The sequence below is a fragment of the Malus domestica genome, chromosome 02 (genome assembly GCF_042453785.1).
Source record: "Malus domestica chromosome 02, GDT2T_hap1".
Classification (NCBI taxonomy): domain Eukaryota; kingdom Viridiplantae; phylum Streptophyta; class Magnoliopsida; order Rosales; family Rosaceae; genus Malus; species Malus domestica.
The window spans coordinates 3,748,966-3,767,047 of NC_091662.1; the positions used below are offsets into that span (position 1 = coordinate 3,748,966).

General features: G+C 38.7%; 3 protein-coding genes and 1 non-coding gene across 4 annotated transcripts; 2 read left to right on the forward strand and 2 right to left on the reverse strand.

Moving 5' to 3' along the window:
• Nucleotides 1–6,617: 6,617 nt before the first annotated feature.
• Nucleotides 6,618–10,875, reverse strand: LOC103448997 (kinesin-like protein KIN-13B). The gene is made up of 12 exons (XM_070806018.1): nucleotides 10,526–10,875; nucleotides 10,215–10,418; nucleotides 9,717–9,821; nucleotides 9,513–9,620; nucleotides 9,138–9,215; nucleotides 8,971–9,056; nucleotides 8,720–8,875; nucleotides 8,341–8,643; nucleotides 8,041–8,259; nucleotides 7,455–7,956; nucleotides 7,308–7,373; nucleotides 6,618–7,220 (listed from the first exon to the last, which is right to left on the reverse strand). The coding sequence occupies exons 1-12, from the start codon at nucleotides 10,646–10,648 to the stop codon at nucleotides 7,032–7,034; spliced, it is 2,139 nt and encodes a 712-aa protein (XP_070662119.1). The 5' UTR covers nucleotides 10,649–10,875; the 3' UTR covers nucleotides 6,618–7,031.
• Nucleotides 10,876–12,804: 1,929 nt separating this feature from the next.
• On the forward strand, nucleotides 12,805–12,885 carry TRNAL-AAG (transfer RNA leucine (anticodon AAG)). The gene has a single exon. It is a non-coding gene; the product is annotated as a tRNA-Leu (tRNA).
• A 955-nt stretch (nucleotides 12,886–13,840) lies between these two features.
• Nucleotides 13,841–14,775, forward strand: LOC103449007 (uncharacterized). Its single transcript, XM_008388283.4, has 2 exons — nucleotides 13,841–14,317; nucleotides 14,424–14,775. The coding sequence occupies exons 1-2, from the start codon at nucleotides 14,096–14,098 to the stop codon at nucleotides 14,625–14,627; spliced, it is 426 nt and encodes a 141-aa protein (XP_008386505.1). The 5' UTR covers nucleotides 13,841–14,095; the 3' UTR covers nucleotides 14,628–14,775.
• Nucleotides 14,747–18,072, reverse strand: LOC139188476 (G-type lectin S-receptor-like serine/threonine-protein kinase At1g11330). Its single transcript, XM_070806021.1, has 7 exons — nucleotides 16,860–18,072; nucleotides 16,517–16,660; nucleotides 16,223–16,425; nucleotides 15,944–16,154; nucleotides 15,611–15,848; nucleotides 15,358–15,505; nucleotides 14,747–15,266 (listed from the first exon to the last, which is right to left on the reverse strand). The coding sequence occupies exons 1-7, from the start codon at nucleotides 18,070–18,072 to the stop codon at nucleotides 14,964–14,966; spliced, it is 2,460 nt and encodes an 819-aa protein (XP_070662122.1). The 3' UTR covers nucleotides 14,747–14,963.
• Between the last annotated feature and the right edge of the window lie 10 nt (nucleotides 18,073–18,082).

Here is an 18,082-nt window from a genome sequence, read left to right on the forward strand (position 1 = left end):
ACCTTGTCGGTTCATTTTAGGGTCTATCAAATGTTAATTTACATGCTTAGCGGTTGGTGAATCACATGATAGTAGTAGGCGAAAGGTTAAAATGTATATTTGAATCTTTTAGATTTGAAATGGCATACTGTTGTGGTTAAGTCACCAGCATATCATTTTTTAAGAAATAATAAAATTTAGTTAGAAAGAAGTATAAGGAGGATCAAGATTCTCTCATGAGCTTTGAAGGCTGAGCTTCCTGAGTAAAGCACACGGTCCATTTGATCAAAATTCAACGGCTACAATGATTATAACTTTTAGATAAGCTCCGTGTTTGTAGTTGTTAGATTTTGATCAAACGGACCGTGTGCTTTGCTCAAGAGAGGATCCTGATCCGTATAGGGAAGGGAGTTTATTCTTAATTAATCTGATTGTTAATTGTTTGAGTGTTAGATTATTGAATAATAAATTATCAACTAAGAATTATAAAATACATATATTAAAGAAACTTATAAAAAAAACAACATAAAGTGTATGTGTAATTGTGGATGTATTAAATTATGATTTATTTGTAAAGAGACACGTATTTGTTTTATTAAAAATACAAAATACTTATTTGTTTAATAGAATAATTTAAAGTTATGGGTAAATTACATAGTAACCCCTCAAGTTTAAGGTCTATTACAACCTCATACAATATCTTTAAAACATTTCACTTTCATACCTCAAGTACTATTTTATTTCAATATAATACATCCGTTAGATTTTCCATCCATTAATTCTTTAAATGCTGACGTGGCTGCCACATTTGTGCCACGTGGCTACCAAATGTGTGCCACGTGGCAACTTATTATTTTTTTTAAAACCTAAATCTTCTAAATAAATTATAAAATTAAAAAAAAAAAAAACCAAAAACCAAAAACCAAAGCCCACTTCGTCTTCTTCCCTCCCTCTCCCCCCCCCCCCCCACAAAACCCAACCTACAACCTACAACCCAGAAGAAGAAGAGGAGAAAAAAAAAAAAAAAACTCATCTGCATCTTCCCCGTGGCACCCATCGCGCACCCACCCCCTGCACTCACCCTCTTCCCTCCTCTACACACCCCACCGCACCCATCTTCTTCTCAATCTTCATCTTCTCCGCAACCTAGAAAAAAAAAACGCCCATTCAGTTCGTCTTCCCCCCTCCTCCTCCCCTCTCTTCTCCCCCTATCTTCATCTTCCTCCCCCAACCCCTACCTGCAACCTAGAAGAAAAAAAAAAAAAAAAAACCCAGATCCTGTCCACCATCGTTGGTTTCGTTAGGTGAAAATGGGAGGAATGAGTGTGGATTTAAGGAGTGGGGTGTGTAGAGGGCTGAAGAGGGTGGGCGGGAGGGTGGGTGCGGGTGCGCCCGACCCCCTACCTGCAACCTAGAAGAAAAAAAAAAACAAAACCCAGATCCCGTCCGCCATCGTCGGGTTCCTGAGGTGAAAATGGGAGGAATAGGTGTGGATTTGAGGAGTGGAGTGTGTAGAGGAGGGAAAAGGGTGGGTGCGGGTGCGCTCGGGGAAGGTGGGGGTAGGCTGGGCTGGGTTGCAGGGGGAAGAAGATGAATATGAGGGAGAAGAGAGGAGGAGGAGGGGGGGTGAGGAAGAGGAATTAGGTTTCTGTAAGGTGGGTGGGTGGGGGAAAAAGGATCTGGATTTGTTTTTGGTGGGGGGGGGGGGTTACGGGGAGATTGATAGGTTTTAATTTTTTTTTAATTTTATAATTTATTTAAAAGATTTAGGTTTTTTTTTAAAAAAATTAAAATTTTTTTTTTACCACGTGGCACACATTTAGCAACCACATGGCACAAATGTGGCAGTGACATCAACATTTAACGGATTAATGGATGAAAAATCTAACGGATGTATTATATTGAAATAAAATAGTACTTGATGTATGAAAGTGAAATGTTTTAAAGTTATTGTATGAGGTTGTAATAGACCTCAAAACTTGAGGAGTTACTGTGTAATTTATCCTAAAGTTATTGGAAAACATGTCCTCTAATTTCTCCAGGATATTGGGAATTATTTTAGAAAAAAAGAAAAATTTGTCGAGCATCCAAGTGGGTGAGTCGGCTAAAATATTTGGTGTCTTATATTAAATAATGATTGTGAGTTAATATAAGGTGACTGTAGCTTTTTCTTTCCATCATTGGCGGAATACAAAAGGTTTGTTAAATGAGTGCATCATTGCATTTACCAAAATATTAAAATAAATAGATTTTTTTATAACAAATAGTGTTTTAAATTGACACACCCTATTTAGGTGGTTTTTAAATTTAAAATTGATCGGTAGTTCCTGAAATGTTGTCGAAAATAATGTGATCATTTTGTCACAATTCTGTTAAAAAAATTCTATTATGTGCTAATGCGGCACATAACATGATTCTACAATTCTAATTAAATATTGTCACTGGGATTAAATATTTAATTAGACTTATGTTACCTAATTATATACCACATCAGCACATAATAAAATTATGGTTGAAAAACCACATTAATTTACGACACCTATTTTCAAGGATCATGTTGGTCGATATTTAAATTCAATAACCATCTTAATATGACAGATCAATTTCAGGACCATTTGTGATATAAACTCAAATAGATATAAAATCCATTATGGCCTCTATACTGCTGTCCTTAAGAAAGAAAGAAAAAAAAAAGAAGTAAAAATCCAATATGCCTGAGATGGGTGCTAAACCCTAGGTTTATATTATTTGTCTTTAATTTGCTTGATTAAATATGTCCTTAACCAAGAGTGTTGCATTAAGAATCATTGATTTCACTACTTAGTACTACATTTTAGTGATATTTCTCTTTACTTGTAAGTTATTGTTAGATTTAGCTCACTCTCTCACTCCTTAGTGTAAATAATATCATATGTATTAGAAAAAAACCTAAATCCCATGACAACATTATGACGTTATCAAAGTAATCCATGTGTGTTTACTTAAGCTTGTGAGCTAATCACACGACTTACCGAAATCTATATAAGAAGTGGTTGGAACAGTCACCCTCTTGTACGATGATGAATTTGAAGACAAATGAGACCAACACTTGTATTAACTTCTGGAATTCATCTATACGTGAATGAGCGATTGTTCCTGACAAAATTTAAATTTTTTTAAACCTTTAATTTCATAGTGGGTAATGTTTTTTACACTTTGTGAAGAAAACGAGACCGTAAATATGACTGCATATTAGATATGAGTAGGGTACATTTTCTGAGGTCTAGAAATTTGATTAGCAAACCCAAAACAACCAAAGAAAAACCCTAGAAAGCCCACCAATAATTTCATTTTTGCATGCAATCAATTTGTCTTCCGAACGAGACTCCTTTATTGTGAAAACGGTCGCCTTTGAAAAAAACAGTTTTATGGATCTGATTGATTTATCACTGAAAACCACCACCGCCAAAGATATAATTTCATTAAACTATTTTCAAATTAACTAACAACCGACTCTTACTAGTTTTACACTCTCGGGTTTAAACTCTCTTTCATCTCTTTTGTTTTTTGGTGACACAAAAGAGTGGAATATCCATAAAACTAATTCAAAGAGTTATTACAGATAGTTTGAGTCCTAAAGAATTTCGTTATGTCATGAAATAATCGAGTTCCAATTCAAACTAACTGATTCTTAAAATAATTGTACCAAATATCTTTGTTATAACTCCAAATGACCATATCATCTGTCACTATGTTCTTATCCGATAACACGCAATAACTCACATTTAGCCATAACAACATTATTTGTTATATAAAACGAGCCGACTCGACAATTGCTGTTTTTAACCACTACAATCGGATAAAAGCGATGAAGGAAAGGAAGGTGTCACAAAAGTCTGAAAGTGAAGACTAAGGAAAGGGAGGGAAAAGGGTGTACAAGGTCAAAGACTTTGTCGAAAAATGGATGATAGTGACTTGAGGTAAGACAAGATTTTATCACAAAAGATTGTAATCTCAAGTCAGGCAAATGAAATTAATATGCTGTCCTTTCAGTCTTAAGCCGACTTAGCAGAAGATGCGAGATGTAATATGAAAGGATTCGAATTCGAAATCTCTGACGGCCCTAATTTCATTAGCCCTACTTTGTTACATGAAACATCGACTAATTTACAATCTGTAATATTCTAGAAACTTAACGATGGAAAAGGGCGAAGTGACTTTGAGTTTGCCCTCTCCATCTCCGCCCTCACTCCACAAAAAATATTCGTCCACATACACCGAACAAAATTAGAATGTTACTATAAAATTAATCGATAATATGAAAGAATAGTCCAATTTTTTAGAAGCTTTTGCATGGTTTGGTCTCTTATCAATGTGGGACGTTGTCCTCACATTCTCACATGCCTCTTCATTTGTCATGAATTTTCAAGCCTAACACATGGACAACATAAATATAGTGATGTGGAGTATGTGTGGTTGTTAGGCTTCACACGTGAACCAACTTGTCCTGATACCATGAATAAAGTTAGAGTTTCACAATAAAATTAATTAGCAATATGGGGAATAGTACTACCTCTTATAAGCCCTTGCATGGTTTGGTCCCTCACTCATGTAAGACCTTGTCCTCACATTCTCACATGCACATATTGACGCAGGAGAAGCCAAAGGAGTCTCGGGAGACGAGGGATGATAACCTGGGAATCGCTCAACCTGGGGGACGAAATCACTCACGTCTCTACGGGGATAGAATCTGGGAATCACTCAACCAGAGACAACGAAATCACTCACGACGCTAATCGTGGATTCACCTGACATAACCAAGTCTAACACTTGATTAAAGAGGAAAAACTCATTCTCTTCTTAGACTCATTATAATTCACTACCTTAAAGATACATATGGAGCCCTTTAAATAGGGAGATTACAAAGCATTTACTAGGCAATTCAATTAAAAGAGAAGGTAACAAAAGTTTTGATACATGAGTCACAAAAGCCTTAAATATATTTGTTCCCCATGCAATGCATCATTCTCCTCTTTTTGAAAAACTCGTCTCGAGTTTGAATATATTTTTCATTTTCAATCTTTACTTAAATTTAGGTTTTCGACCGAAACCACGATATTCCATCGACCTTGGCTTTCTCAGAACTTCATATTTACCAATGCGCAAAGGAATTACGAAGCAAATCTGAATGGCATCTTGATCACTTGGCCGCACCCATACCTTTGCAAGTCCATAGTGTTCGAGTGTTGAAGTCATCAAATCAATCTTCTCATCTTGAAACATTATAAATCCTTCATAATTTGGGGTCCAACCTCCATAATATGAAATTTCCCCCTTCAAGAACCAATGTCTACCATAGCATTGACTTCTTCAACGTATACCTCAAAGTTACCAGTTGTTTTGTTAGCAATCATTAAAACACCATCTTCTGAATACTCATCATATAGTGGAGGCAAATTCTAATAAATTCTGTGTGAATAAAACAAATCTTCCATAGATGACATCCTACAGTGGCTTTCATATATCTAATTATTATTCATTGGAACAAGATGCTGGTATATCTCTTTGTTGAAAAAGAAATCGCTATTTGCGCTATTTGCTAGCAAATTGCTGCAAAAAAAACAAGAACAAAAACAAAATTGATTGAGGCATTGTCTTTTTGTTGGAAAGTGGACTCGCCGACCCTTCCAATGATATGTAACTTTTTGGGTGACTCGGACAAAGAGAACTGAAATTTGAAGAAGTGTAGAATCAACAACACGATTTTTTTTTTTTCCTTTTAACTTCGCAGTAGAAAACCTGCTTTGATACCACTTGACGCAGGAGAAGCCAAAGAAGTATCGGGAGACGAGAGATGATAACCTTGGAATCGCTCAATCAAGGGGACGGAACCACTCACGTCTCTACGGGGATAGAACTTGTGAATCACTCAACCAGGGGCAATGAAATCACTCACATCGCTAATCGTGGATTCACCTAAATCTAACACTTGATTTAAGAGGAAAAACTCTTTCTTCTTAGACTCATTATAATTCACTAAATTCACTACCTTAAAGATACATATGGAGCCCTTTAGCTAGGGAGATTACAAAGCATTGGTACACTAAATATTTAAGAGTAGGATAGTTACTAGGCAATTCAATTAAAAGATAAAGTGACAAAGGTTTTGAGAGATGAGAAGTCACGAATGCCTTAAATATATTATTTCCCCATGCAGTGCATCACATACCCTCCAGAAGTGATGGATAACAGGTACGCACATATATTCCACCATCACCGTCACCACTACAACTAACACTAGCACACACCATCCCAATTAACACATAGCTACCACCTTATCATACCCACTGGTAAACATACTCCCCACAAGTGATCGGGCTCTCTATATGATCGAATTATATCCGGTAGAAATGACGTTCGAGTTTGGTGTAATGTGAGTTGATTTCATACGAAAAAGGAAAAGGACAAGGAGAAACGTCTATCGTATGTAACCTTACCCTTACTTTACAAAGAGGCTGTTTCTACAACTCAAACTCGTGACTTTTCAGTCACAAATAAGCAACCTTTCATTGGTGCCAAGGCTCGCTCTTCTACAAGAAAAAGGGAATGTAATGAAAATGTCCATGAAGCAGCAACCAAAAAGACCCAAGTCATGGAGATTTGCAGCTTTAAAAGTACAATATATAGAGCAACTCAGAATTCAGCGTTTTCATAATTTAGTTTTATAAATTACAAGTCCATAAATCTTTACAAAACATGCATATAATTTCATGTATCTCTCTCATTCCTCAATGATCACAATTTCAAACGATTTTAAATACTGTTAAGACGAAAAGAAGCAAGAACCAACCACCTACCCGAAACAAGAAGTTTTCGGGTATCTGGTCTTCATATATTTAGAGAAATTTAAGCAACTCAAGCAAAAGCTTTTTCTGTAATCACACACTGCCGCGGAACTGTTATGAAGAGCCAACAACGCTAGATAGTCGGAACAAATAAATAAATAAACAAGGACCGAAATCAAACCTCGCGCAAGAAGAGAAAGAATCATCATACCCAACTCCCAAATTGTATTAGTTACTTGACGAAGAAGAAGAAGATACTAAAACGCTGTGATCATTCAGATGCCGCTGAAATTGAGCCAACTGAGCCTGCAGTTGAAGAATTCCTGCAGCCTTCTGAGAAAGTATGGCATTCAATTTGCATATATAGTCATCAATCGGGTTGCCTGGTTGATCAGCTTGAACCAGCAGATTCATCTCCTGCATCAGTAACACGGTTAAGCCATGTCCAAACATATACAGCGTAAATAGAACTGCGGTCAAAGTAGATTATACGTTTACACTGACCTCCCTAACAATGTCTATCGTATGCTCTACTTGTCTTCGGTGAGCAGTCACAAGGTCTTCTTCCTCCTAAAAACAAGTAAATGAGAGTATGATAACTGAAAGACTGATAAGAAATATGACAAATAGAAAACCTAGGATGCCTTTTACCTGTAAAACGGCGTTAAGATCATCTTCAGAATGAGAGTTCGTAGCCTCAAAATCAGGCATATCTGTCCATTTCATCTGACTACCAATCTTTCGCTTTTCTTCGAGAGCTGATTGTTGGTAGGTTTCTACCTTCTTACTATTTCCCCGTGATGGTTTAGCTTGTTCATAGGTCTGCTCGGGGTAGTCAAAATCATCTTGGCCTATGCCATTTCTACCACCTATTGGAGCCTTGTAATAATTTGATACAGATGTAGAAAAATTTCCTTCTGCCCTCCCGCTAGGTATACGATCTGAGTTCATTTTTGCAGAGGGTTCTCTCTCAGTAATCTGTTTGGACCAACCAAAGCTGCTCTGTTCATTAGGGACATAAGTCATGTCATCTTCAAAGGTTGTGTCATTTGGCAAAGACGAAGACAAGGGCATTGTGGTTGAGTCTCTAAGGTTTGACAACGAAGTCAATTGATGCCTTTTGGAGCCGCCCCCTTTTGATAAACTCTTCACCCTGGAAAGTATAAATTTGATGAGAAATGCAAAAGCAATAATATTATCCACTTCCCCGCTTTTGTTTTGTATGGAACTAATTTACCTGTCAGCATATCTTAGTGTGTTGAGAGTGTGCTCACATGATCCCGAGCTTGGTGAAATGCATGATATCATAACGGTGCGTGAATCACCGACAAATGAATCTCTAAGAACTTCAGTCAACTTACTCCCTCTGAAAGGAATGTGGCCTTGGTCACTGTCGAGAGCTCTGATGCATTCTTTTAAGGCAAGTAAGCTTTTATTAATTTCCGCACCTTCCATTCTGCAAGAAGAAAGTCAATATGAATCAGAAAGGAATAAGGTTATGCTAATTGCTCATAATCCCATACAACAAAACCCCCACCTTGTCTGTTTATCATTATCCGTAGTATCTGCACCGCGTTCACTTCCAGCAAGGTCTATGAAAGATAGCTTGCCTACAAGCCGGGCAGGCTTTGTTTCAGTTCCATCAGCTGATCTCTTTACACAAAGCTGAAGTATAGCATGTGATCGGGAAGACTCCTCATTCGCACCAGTAGTACCAGTACTTCTTGTGGAATTTCCTTTCTCAATAAACTCCCTGACGGTGTCCACATTTGACACCCTATACTCTTGCAAACCAACGATGCACACTTGCTGCTTACCATCTTCCCTCATGCAAAGCTTTCTGCAAAAGTGGAATTCTTTCAGGATAATGAGCCTAACTGGAAACATTTTCTTTCCTAAATGCTCAAATAACTTACTTTCGATCATTTAGGAGATCAAAAAGTTTCCCTCCATATATCTCGAAGAAACTAACAAATAACTGAAAACCTTGGTTTCGGTATGTTTCAAGCATTAATCTTAGAATATCTTGGGATGCTTTAAGGGGCAGTGGTTGCATAGTATAAGTCTTCCCACTGCCTGAAATATCCAAACAAGAGCAAATATATGAGAAACGGAACATAAGATTCTTACATATAATGAACCTAAGTTGTTATTGAGGGTATAATACTTGCCCGTTTGCCCATATGCAAAGCAAGTCGCTTTTGTTCGCTGGAAAATCAATGGAACTATTGGCTCCACAGTTTCAAAGTATACCTAAACCAACAAAATGAAAGATATTGTAACATCAATTGATTGAAAGTGGCAAAGCAAAACCAGCTTCGGATAAACTCACACCTCATCATTTGAAACATCTTCGTTCAGCACAGCATCAAAAACAAATTCGTGTCTCTCAACATATTCTGTTAAGTCAACCTGCAGCGGACGGAGAATAAGAACATAGTAGATACACATCTCAATACATAGAAAAGAGAACTTTTCAAGAATATCACAAAGTAACCGTGTCATATAATGGTCTACTAATAGTGCAAAGCTAAACCAGTCATTTTATACATCCTATGAATTCAGAAACTACATCAGTCTCCAGTTCCTCTTCCTAAAGACAAGTTCAGCTAGAATTATCCATCTCACCCCTCACATGCCTTCACTTCGAAGTGAAGGCATGTGGGAGGTGTCGAGCGCAATGCCATTGGACTCTTGACAATTGCTCACCTTAAGTTTGGTTTCATGAACCGTGAGAGCGTTAGAATGAGGTTCGATTGTGATAATGTCTTCCTCTTTCTTTGCGAATTCCTTTTTATTTAGCGGTCTCTTGCGTACCTGCAGAATCATTTTTCGAAAAACCAAGTTCAACCATTTGCTGCAATGTAAAGAAAAAGGAGAAGAACTTTTAAATGGCACCCAAATGAGACATACCACAACTTTGATTTTAGCAACATTACTAGTATTGCCCCTTTCTTTATCTGCTGAGAAACTCTTGAGAAGATTATTCTCGGGCAAAACTCGTGATCTGCTCGTAGCCTGCTTGACGGAAATGAAAAATATTATGTAATCAAAAAGCTATTATTTGTCAGTATTGCTCGAGCGCTAACCAGTTAAAAAGTTAATTAATACGCCGCTACATGCCGACTCCACAATTTAATCTCATGATCCGAACTATTCCTCCTCTTTTCTAGTGAATCACTTGTTAATCTCGCAATCTGAACCATTCATTTCTTTAAGCAAACCACTGGTTAATCTCACAATCTGAACTTTTCATTTTCTTTAGTAACCAAACTATTTTTAGCGCCGTATTAACTTACTATCTAAATCTTGATAATTACTGAAGGAAAGCATAGAAATGTAGGTTTAACAAAAAAAAAAAAAAAAAAAACGTAAATTTTCTGATCAGTAAAAAAAACAAAATTGACAAACCTCAGGTAATAGCTCAGTGTCAAATGAATTAATATTAAGCAAGCCAGGGCTGAGCTCACTCGGCGAAACTCGATCGTCGCCGTTCCTTCTCATGCTCGACGATCGCGACGGAATCGGCGGCGGCGTCGAAGCCCCCGGTGGCGATCGCTCATTGCCGTTTCTATGACTCTGCCTGCTCATTCTCGTCCCGTACAGCTCGAAGTCCTGCAAAAAAATTCAAAACAGAGATGCTTCGCATTATCAGGGTCCGGCATGCAATTTCGAGCTTAACGAGGGGCGAATTTGAAAAGATAATCAAATTAATATCGGACCTGTGAGAGGCTGGTGGACTGCAGCCACTTGGACGGCGCGTCCGTGAAGTGGTCCGAGTACTGACGACGGTGGTGGTGCATTGACGAACTAGATCGCGACATCTGTCTCCCCACCGCATTCATCTTCGTCGACTCGAGCTCTGCAAATGTATCGACTCCAATGTCCGCACGAAACAGCGGTACAGTTATATATTATGAGAGAGAAAGCGTCTGAGAGAAGCTGGCTGTTGCAGTCGTGGTGGTTAATGTTGGAAGATTTTCTTGTCCAACTTTTTTCTCTTCGGTTTTCTCGGGAAACAAACAAGCGTGAGAGAGTGAGAGAGAGGAGAGAGGGAGAGTTTGAAACTTTTGAAAAAGAGAGGGCGGGGGTGGGGCAGCTATCGAAGAGAGGGGGAGGAAGGACGGAAGAAGATGATGGGTGGCGGGGACCACGTGGTCGGTTGTTTCGGGCGGGGATTGGTGGTCTTCACGTCGTTGAGTGCATGGTCTGATGACTCTGATCCATTACATCGCGGGTCTATGCTTTATGGGGCAGGTAGGACCGTAGGATTTGCTTGATTCAACCCTAGTTTAATGAATTCACATTACTTACTTGCATTTCCGATCAAAATTTATTATGTTCTGGTGTATTTTATGAATAAATAAAAATTGGTTAAATTTTGTTCATTGAATATTTTGACAAAAAAAAATCTAACGACCTAAATACTTAATGTTAGCCCTTAAATTAAATCCTACTTCTTAATCTAAAACCAAGCCAATCCTGATCACCCAATATAAAAAATTGGTCTTTCATTTGAAATTTAGGGACATATGAAAGTGGACCACGTACACAAATGTCGTGACGGTGTACTTGGTTTTATGAAAAACTTATTTTTTTTCTCAAGGTAGGGCATGCTTTCGAAATTTAAAGAGTAAGACCAGAAGTCACGGTTCATTATTAAACTGATTTTGAGAGGTCCACAAATGGAATAAGGCAAATATGATGAATGGCATGGAATGTCACCCACCCTTGCGACTAAGGTTATCATAATTGGTTGTCAAAAAAGCATAAGAGGAGGGAAAAGTTGAATTTGAATTGGTATTTATTTTGTCGGTAAGATGTTTTATATTGATAAAAACATTCCACTCGGAATATCTTGTAATATTAGGGGTCCACAAAGTACATGTTGGCCCAATTCATAATTTCAAAAAATGCAATAAAAAAAAGTTAGATCTTAGCTTGTAAATATTGGCATAAGGATGTTTGAGGCGATATTTGATATAACATAAAAGAAAAGAAAGATATGTGATGATCAATTTTTAAAATATTGATATTTGTGGAAATATTGATATGCAAAAATATGAAATATATCGATATCGGTTGGTTTAAGTGGAAATGGTGGAAATTTAGAATAAAACTTTAGAGAATATCAAAAACTGGTTTAGACGAAATACAAGATTTTCTACGATATTTAACTAATATGTCAAAAATATCGACAAAATCTTTCATATCTTTCTTTGGTTTTTCGAATATTTCCACGAAAATACCAACTGTATTAAAGAAATTTCAACCAGCGATGATGACTCATGAGTGTAATTAGGGGAAGATATATTATGTTTAAATTATTGTGTGGGAGGAAAAATTCAAGCACCTTAATCTTGGATTTCAATCTTGAATTGTTCAAAACTTAGGCAATGTGTTTCCAACGATGTTCATTAGGTTGCAAAGTGTAGCTTTTTATTGAAACTAAGTGGTAGTCACATAAGTTTTGTGAGACCGATAAATATCAACTCCATACACTCTATTCAAATAGAACTAATCAAAACACACGTTTCGTAACATTGGATTTGAGTTTGGATGTTGTCACACTCAAATTCATGGCCAATATTATACTGAAATATGACACATGTATTTGTACTGCGAGTTCAAAAACACTTGAAACAATTTTCTTCAAATACCTCAAAGTAGAACTTTTATTGAATAAGAGAGCACAATTGAGTTTTGAATAAATATTATACCACTGAAATGAAATGAACAAGAAAATAACAGGGAAGTACAATTTATTTAATAAGAATGGAAAAAACGCCAATTATTTACCTTATATGATGGTCTTTCCCGTCCCCTTGAATCTACTCGTTAACTAAATAAAAAAAAAGTGTGACACCATGAATTACACAAACCCATTAAGTACAACAAAACCAACATTATACAACTACGCGTTAAGGAAAGGTCATAAATGGGAGTTTGAGACCAATGGTAGAATACTATAAGTATACCTTTGCAAAATTTCTAGCAACAAGTTGAGATGGCCGAGTTGGTCTAAGGCGCCAGATTAAGGTTCTGGTCCGAAAGGGCGTGGGTTCAAATCCCACTCTCAACATTCCCTTCGTTTTTGTTTTTTACTTCCCTCCCCCAAGCTACCATCCATCAAATAAACCGCAAAATCTTCATGTGCCATCTTCAGGATCGGTCGCGCTGCAATCTGGAAACAGTTACAAGCAAGGAATTCATCAGAGTCAAGATAGTAAATTGGTAAATGACAACACAGGCATGAGATCAAAGAGGCTGTGTCTATTTGGAAACAAGCTTTCTTTGGGATGCAGAGGCTCGTCAGAGGCACATGGAAAGGTGCATCTACAGCCCCGGAGCATCTCTTCATATCCATCCAAGGCCCTTCCAAAGCAACAACAGAATCCGAGGTGGGATGAGAAGCAACAATGCGATCAAGATTACAACTGTGGGATTGCTGCAGGGAATAACAAGCAAAAGGAAGCGAAAAAATGGGCAATGTCCGAGGCTGAGGCAGTCATTGTGCTGAAATCAGTGCCAGCAAGAAAGCGCATGGGAAGGTGGAGAGCAAGAACTTGACAATTTTTGGACTCCAAATCATAGAAGCGGTCGAGAGAGAGAGAATTAGACAGGACGTCAATCAAAGGCTTAGTCGTAACCACTGTAAAAGAGCTTGTAGATAAAGGAAAAGATCAACCGAGCGGTCAGTTTTTGTTAAGTACTATTTATATTTAATTTTATAATTTATATTTTGAAATGATTTCTGACTGCATGATATACAATAAACGGTCACGATCACGAAATTCCTTAAATTCCTAGAAAAAGATCCGACGAAGATCATTTTCCGTAGATATAAACGGTTAAGAGCGTTTTCCTTTGCAACAAACGACATGTGAGCAAATTTCGTTCCCGCAACTAGGCTTCTATAAAAAAACAAAATAAAGAAAACCCCAACCGCAATGGCCCAATAGGTTATTGGGCTGTGGAATTTGTGCTAGTCGGCCCAAAGAAGAACCACAAATAATTGGATGATAAATTGATTAAAAAGGGTGAGAAAATCGGTGAAAAGTTGTGGGTGACCGTGGAGTGGTTTACTTGTTACATAGAAATAAAAGACAGGTAGAGGAAGAGGTAGCGGCTGAGAGCTCTGGGTAAGGCGGTTGCGCCTCGGCCTGGCCTGCAGTCCGATACTACTGAAATTACTGTTATAGCCTTGGAGCCTGCTGCAACTTGGAAAGTCAGAAGTCCAATCGCGAAGACCCGAAGAAGCAGCGGTTGAAAGCAGAAGAGAAGTGATTGCTATGGCTATGGCGTCGAGCTGCCTCTCAACGCTGAGCTGCGTGTCCCCTAGCTGCAGTTGGTCGAATTGGAGACGAAAGCAATCTTCTTTATCCCCAGCAAGGTCGTCGTCTCCTTCCTCCGCCCTGTGGTTCGATTCTCGCCGGCGTCGGAGGAGTCAGGTGGTGCGTATGGCACCGGATGAGGAGAAGCTCACCCGCCGCAACCCTCTCGATTTCCCGATTGTAAGCGTGCTCCTCAGCTACTCACGATTTCGGCTGTGTTTTTTTTTAATTGGGTTTGGAATTTTGGTTGATAACTAGATTTTGGTGTTGCGGAATTGTGTTGCAGGAGTGGGAGAGGCCAAAGCCGGGGCGGAGGCCTGACATTTTCCCGCAGTTCAGTCCTATGAAGACGCCTCTGCCGCCTCCTATGCCGTATGACCCGCCGGAAGAAGACGAAGACGAGGAGGAGAAGAAGGAGGAGGAGGAAGAGGAGCAAGAGCAGGAGGAGGAATCTCCGGAGAAGATTGACCCAGATAAGAACAATATTTAATCGGTGTCTTTGTGCTTGTAGTGTTGCTTTAGGTTTAAATGCTCTCCCACCCTACTGTATGAGTTGAACGGATTATGCTTAATCTTTATTGAGTTGTTTGATATTGAATTTTGAATGAATTTCGATGAAATGTGTACCCTTTACTTTACTCCAAAGCTCACATCATGTTTCACGAATTTACAAATATTCATTAAAAAGCAAAGAAACAGCCTTTTGTGGCAAGAATGAATCTGAAAACTTCCTACACTTAACGGGATTTTCCCTGCGTCGCATTACATTTGTAAAATTCATATTTCAATAATGAATACTATCGGATGGAATGTGAAGTTAGATTCTTTATCTAGGTTCCATGACAGTTATAGATAGACCATTTGATGAACCCATATCCGACCTTTCAGCTTGTGATGATCCGGATTCACTTTTTGAGACGCAGAATGCAGGTTGTTTTGGATCAGGTAAAAAGATGATATCACTTGTGAGCATGGATAGGACTTCTGACATGGTAGGTCTATCTGCTACGTATTCTTGCGCACATAGCAGACCAACATGAACATATTTCGAAACTTCGTCATTTGGGCACGAGTCCATTGATGTGTCCCTTATCTCTAGACAGTCACCTTGTTTCCATAAGCCCCAAGCCTGCAGTCATTTAAATTTTGATGCACCGTGTGAGTGTTTCTGCTCTAGTTGAAATTGAGTGCTAATTTTGATCTAACTTGATAACACTTACAAGTTCAATAAGGCTGAGATTAGTAGATGAAACAAAAACAGTGTTCTTTCTGCCACTAACGATCTCTAGCAGTAAAACTCCAAAGCTGTATACATCAGACTTCTCGGAGAAAATGCCATTCATGGCATATTCTGGAGACATATAGCCGCTGCATAAAATCATCATACAAATTAGGAAACTGTTCATATTCATATAAGCAAGTACGTAAATTTTAGGTGACATTACTCTGAAAATTTGTGATTTTTAAACTTACTATGTTCCTACAACTCTGTTTGTATTTGCTCTGGACTCATTCTGTCCAAAGATTCTGGCCATTCCAAAGTCTGATATCTTAGGTTTCATGCTTTCGTCGAGTAAAATGTTGCTAGCTTTCAGATCTCTGTGTATGACTCTTACTCGAGAGTGCTTATGAAGATAAAGAAGTCCTTGTGCAATCCCTTCAATGATGTTGATGCGCCTCTGCCAATCTAAGAGATACACTCTAGTGGAATCTGCAGTTAATGTGAAATTCATAGTGTGCTTAGTAGAGTTAACAGATTTCATGGAAGACGGGAGTCTTTGAATTTGAAAGGAATTATGGACAAACCAAAGAGGAACGCATCCAAGCTTGTATTTGTCAGGTATTCATAGATCAGAATTTTCTCTTCTCCTTGAATGCAACAACCCAAAAGCCGAACAAGATTACTATGTTGAAGTTCAGCTATAAGTGTTATCTCATTCATGAATTCTTCCAATCCTTGTCCTGAATGTCTTGCAAGTCTCTTTACTGCTACCTGTTGCCCGTCTGGTAATACACCCTACAAAAACTTTGAATGTTAGATATCAACTTCCCAGATAGCCATTGGTCAATAAATTTAGATTTTACCTTGTAGACCGGTCCAAAACCACCCTCTCCTAGTCTTCGGGCAAATGAGAAGTCATCTGTTGCAGTCACTAATTCAGGAAAACTGAACATCTTAAACTCCAGCCCTCGGCTTTTGCCGAATTTGAGTTTGAAAATGTCACCCAATCCGTTGATTTGGGATCCCAAGTCAAGTAATCCTTGCTCTTGGATTGTTTCTGCCTTGTCTGCAGCCCAGTGATTGCAATAGTATATAAGGTACTTGTACTTGCAATTCATAATTTAACAGCCATAAAATCCTATATAGTTTCTTCTTACCAGTTTGTTGCACTTGTTGAAGTTTTCTTTTCCTTGTGTAGCAGAAGTACCCCAAAAGTAGCAGTGCCACTGCAATTACAATGCCTACGATACACCATATCCACCATTCTCTCTTTGTACTTCCTTTTTCGGTAGGTGCTCCATCTATACCCAACCACAAAATTAGCATTAACTTAAGTACTTGAAGTGGTTGAGAGCTATAGCTAATACATATTATCGTTACAAGGTTCATATCTGTGTATCAAATAGCATGAACTGAAGATAGAAGAATGACAAGATTCATAGGTGCATTTAGATAAACTCAGTATTAGTCATGCTAAATCAGTAATTAGGGCATACATACCTCTGCTATTATTTGCTATAGTAGCGAAGTAATTAACTCCAAAGTAATCGCTCTTGACATAATGTACTCCTTCTCTCATATACAGACATCCAGACCCATTGTGATATAAAGGTCCGTAGCCGACACAGGTGCAATCACTCCAGCAAGTTGCGTGACAATCGCTAAGATCCAAGTTAGTATTACTATCATTATACGTCAACTTAGCATCACCTGAGTAGCCTCTCATCGGTAGAAATAGCTCAGAACCATTCCTGCATTCAGAGGTCGTCTGCTTTATGCACACTGCATCCAGATAATTTGGGTTGGACGTACATGGACTTGTAGCTGTGGTTTCCCATGTAGTACCGTCTGAGCCTAAAATTGACTGCATGAGTTGGCCCCAAGTATTGAGTTCCCATCTCGAAAGAGTTGAGTTGTTTTTAACAGTATAAGTGAAGTACTTCTCCTCTGCATTTGAAACAAAATTGAACTCGAACAAATCAGCCCTGCTTGTGAGTTCAGGGGCCCTCTGAAAACTTCCACTTTCCCAGATCCCACTGGTCCAGTATACAACGTCTCGCCGCCAGATGATTAACCGGTTGGTGCTACTGGGATCCACACTAAGCCTGAAAGCACCTGGCGTAGGCACTTGATCGCTGAACCATGAAGAAATTGTTCGATTACGCCCGGTCCTAAGGTCCAACCCTAACTTCATTCCAGGTAACAATGTGTTTGATGGATAATCAAAACTTTCCCATAAAATCTTTCCAGGTGTTCCATCCGATGCTACCTCTCTTAACATAAAGTTTCCGGTATCCATCATATAACCAGTCACATTACCGGAAGCTGTCTGATTGTAATCCCATACAATAATCTCCCCTCCACCATGTTTGATCTTCATTTTCCCATCACTATCCAACACAAACACTCCAGATGAATCCACGACCGGAGTTTCAGGGTTTCCCACCCACACCGCATCCGGATGATTTGGTAGTTTGCTATACCATATTCCCAAGAACCGATTGCTCGTAGCACCCAGGTTACTCGAAGCGCCGGGACTGAAGAACCCTAGCTTGAAGTCACCGCGCTGAGAAACGAGGTGATCGCTTTCCTGGTCCCGTAGCTGCTCCCCTTGCTTGAGCGTGTACAGCACTATTTCTGCATAACAAGGGGGAAGATACTGCATGAAGAAACATGAGAAAAACAGCAGCAGAAAGCTTCTCCGTGCAGCCATCGGCTATAAT

What these genes read in the sequence shown, in the direction of transcription:
- LOC103448997 (XM_070806018.1), bottom strand. Translation starts at nt 10,648, where the DNA reads ATGAATGCGGTGGGGAGACAGATGTCGCGATCTAGTTCGTCAATGCAC. An exon ending in TTCATGAAACCAAACTTAAG is followed by an intron (nt 9,216 to 9,512) that starts GTGAGCAATTGT and finishes CGTCCGCTGCAG; the next exon opens with GTTGACTTAACAGAATATGT. An exon ending in GATAATGATAAACAGACAAG is followed by an intron (nt 8,260 to 8,340) that starts GTGGGGGTTTTG and finishes TTCTTCTTGCAG; the next exon opens with AATGGAAGGTGCGGAAATTA.
- LOC103449007 (XM_008388283.4), top strand. Translation starts at nt 14,096, where the DNA reads ATGGCTATGGCGTCGAGCTGCCTCTCAACGCTGAGCTGCGTGTCCCCT. An exon ending in ACCCTCTCGATTTCCCGATT is followed by an intron (nt 14,318 to 14,423) that starts GTAAGCGTGCTC and finishes ATTGTGTTGCAG; the next exon opens with GAGTGGGAGAGGCCAAAGCC.
- LOC139188476 (XM_070806021.1), bottom strand. Translation starts at nt 18,072, where the DNA reads ATGGCTGCACGGAGAAGCTTTCTGCTGCTGTTTTTCTCATGTTTCTTC. An exon ending in CTTGGATGCGTTCCTCTTTG is followed by an intron (nt 15,849 to 15,943) that starts GTTTGTCCATAA and finishes CATTAACTGCAG; the next exon opens with ATTCCACTAGAGTGTATCTC. An exon ending in AACAGAGTTGTAGGAACATA is followed by an intron (nt 15,506 to 15,610) that starts GTAAGTTTAAAA and finishes GATTTTATGCAG; the next exon opens with CGGCTATATGTCTCCAGAAT.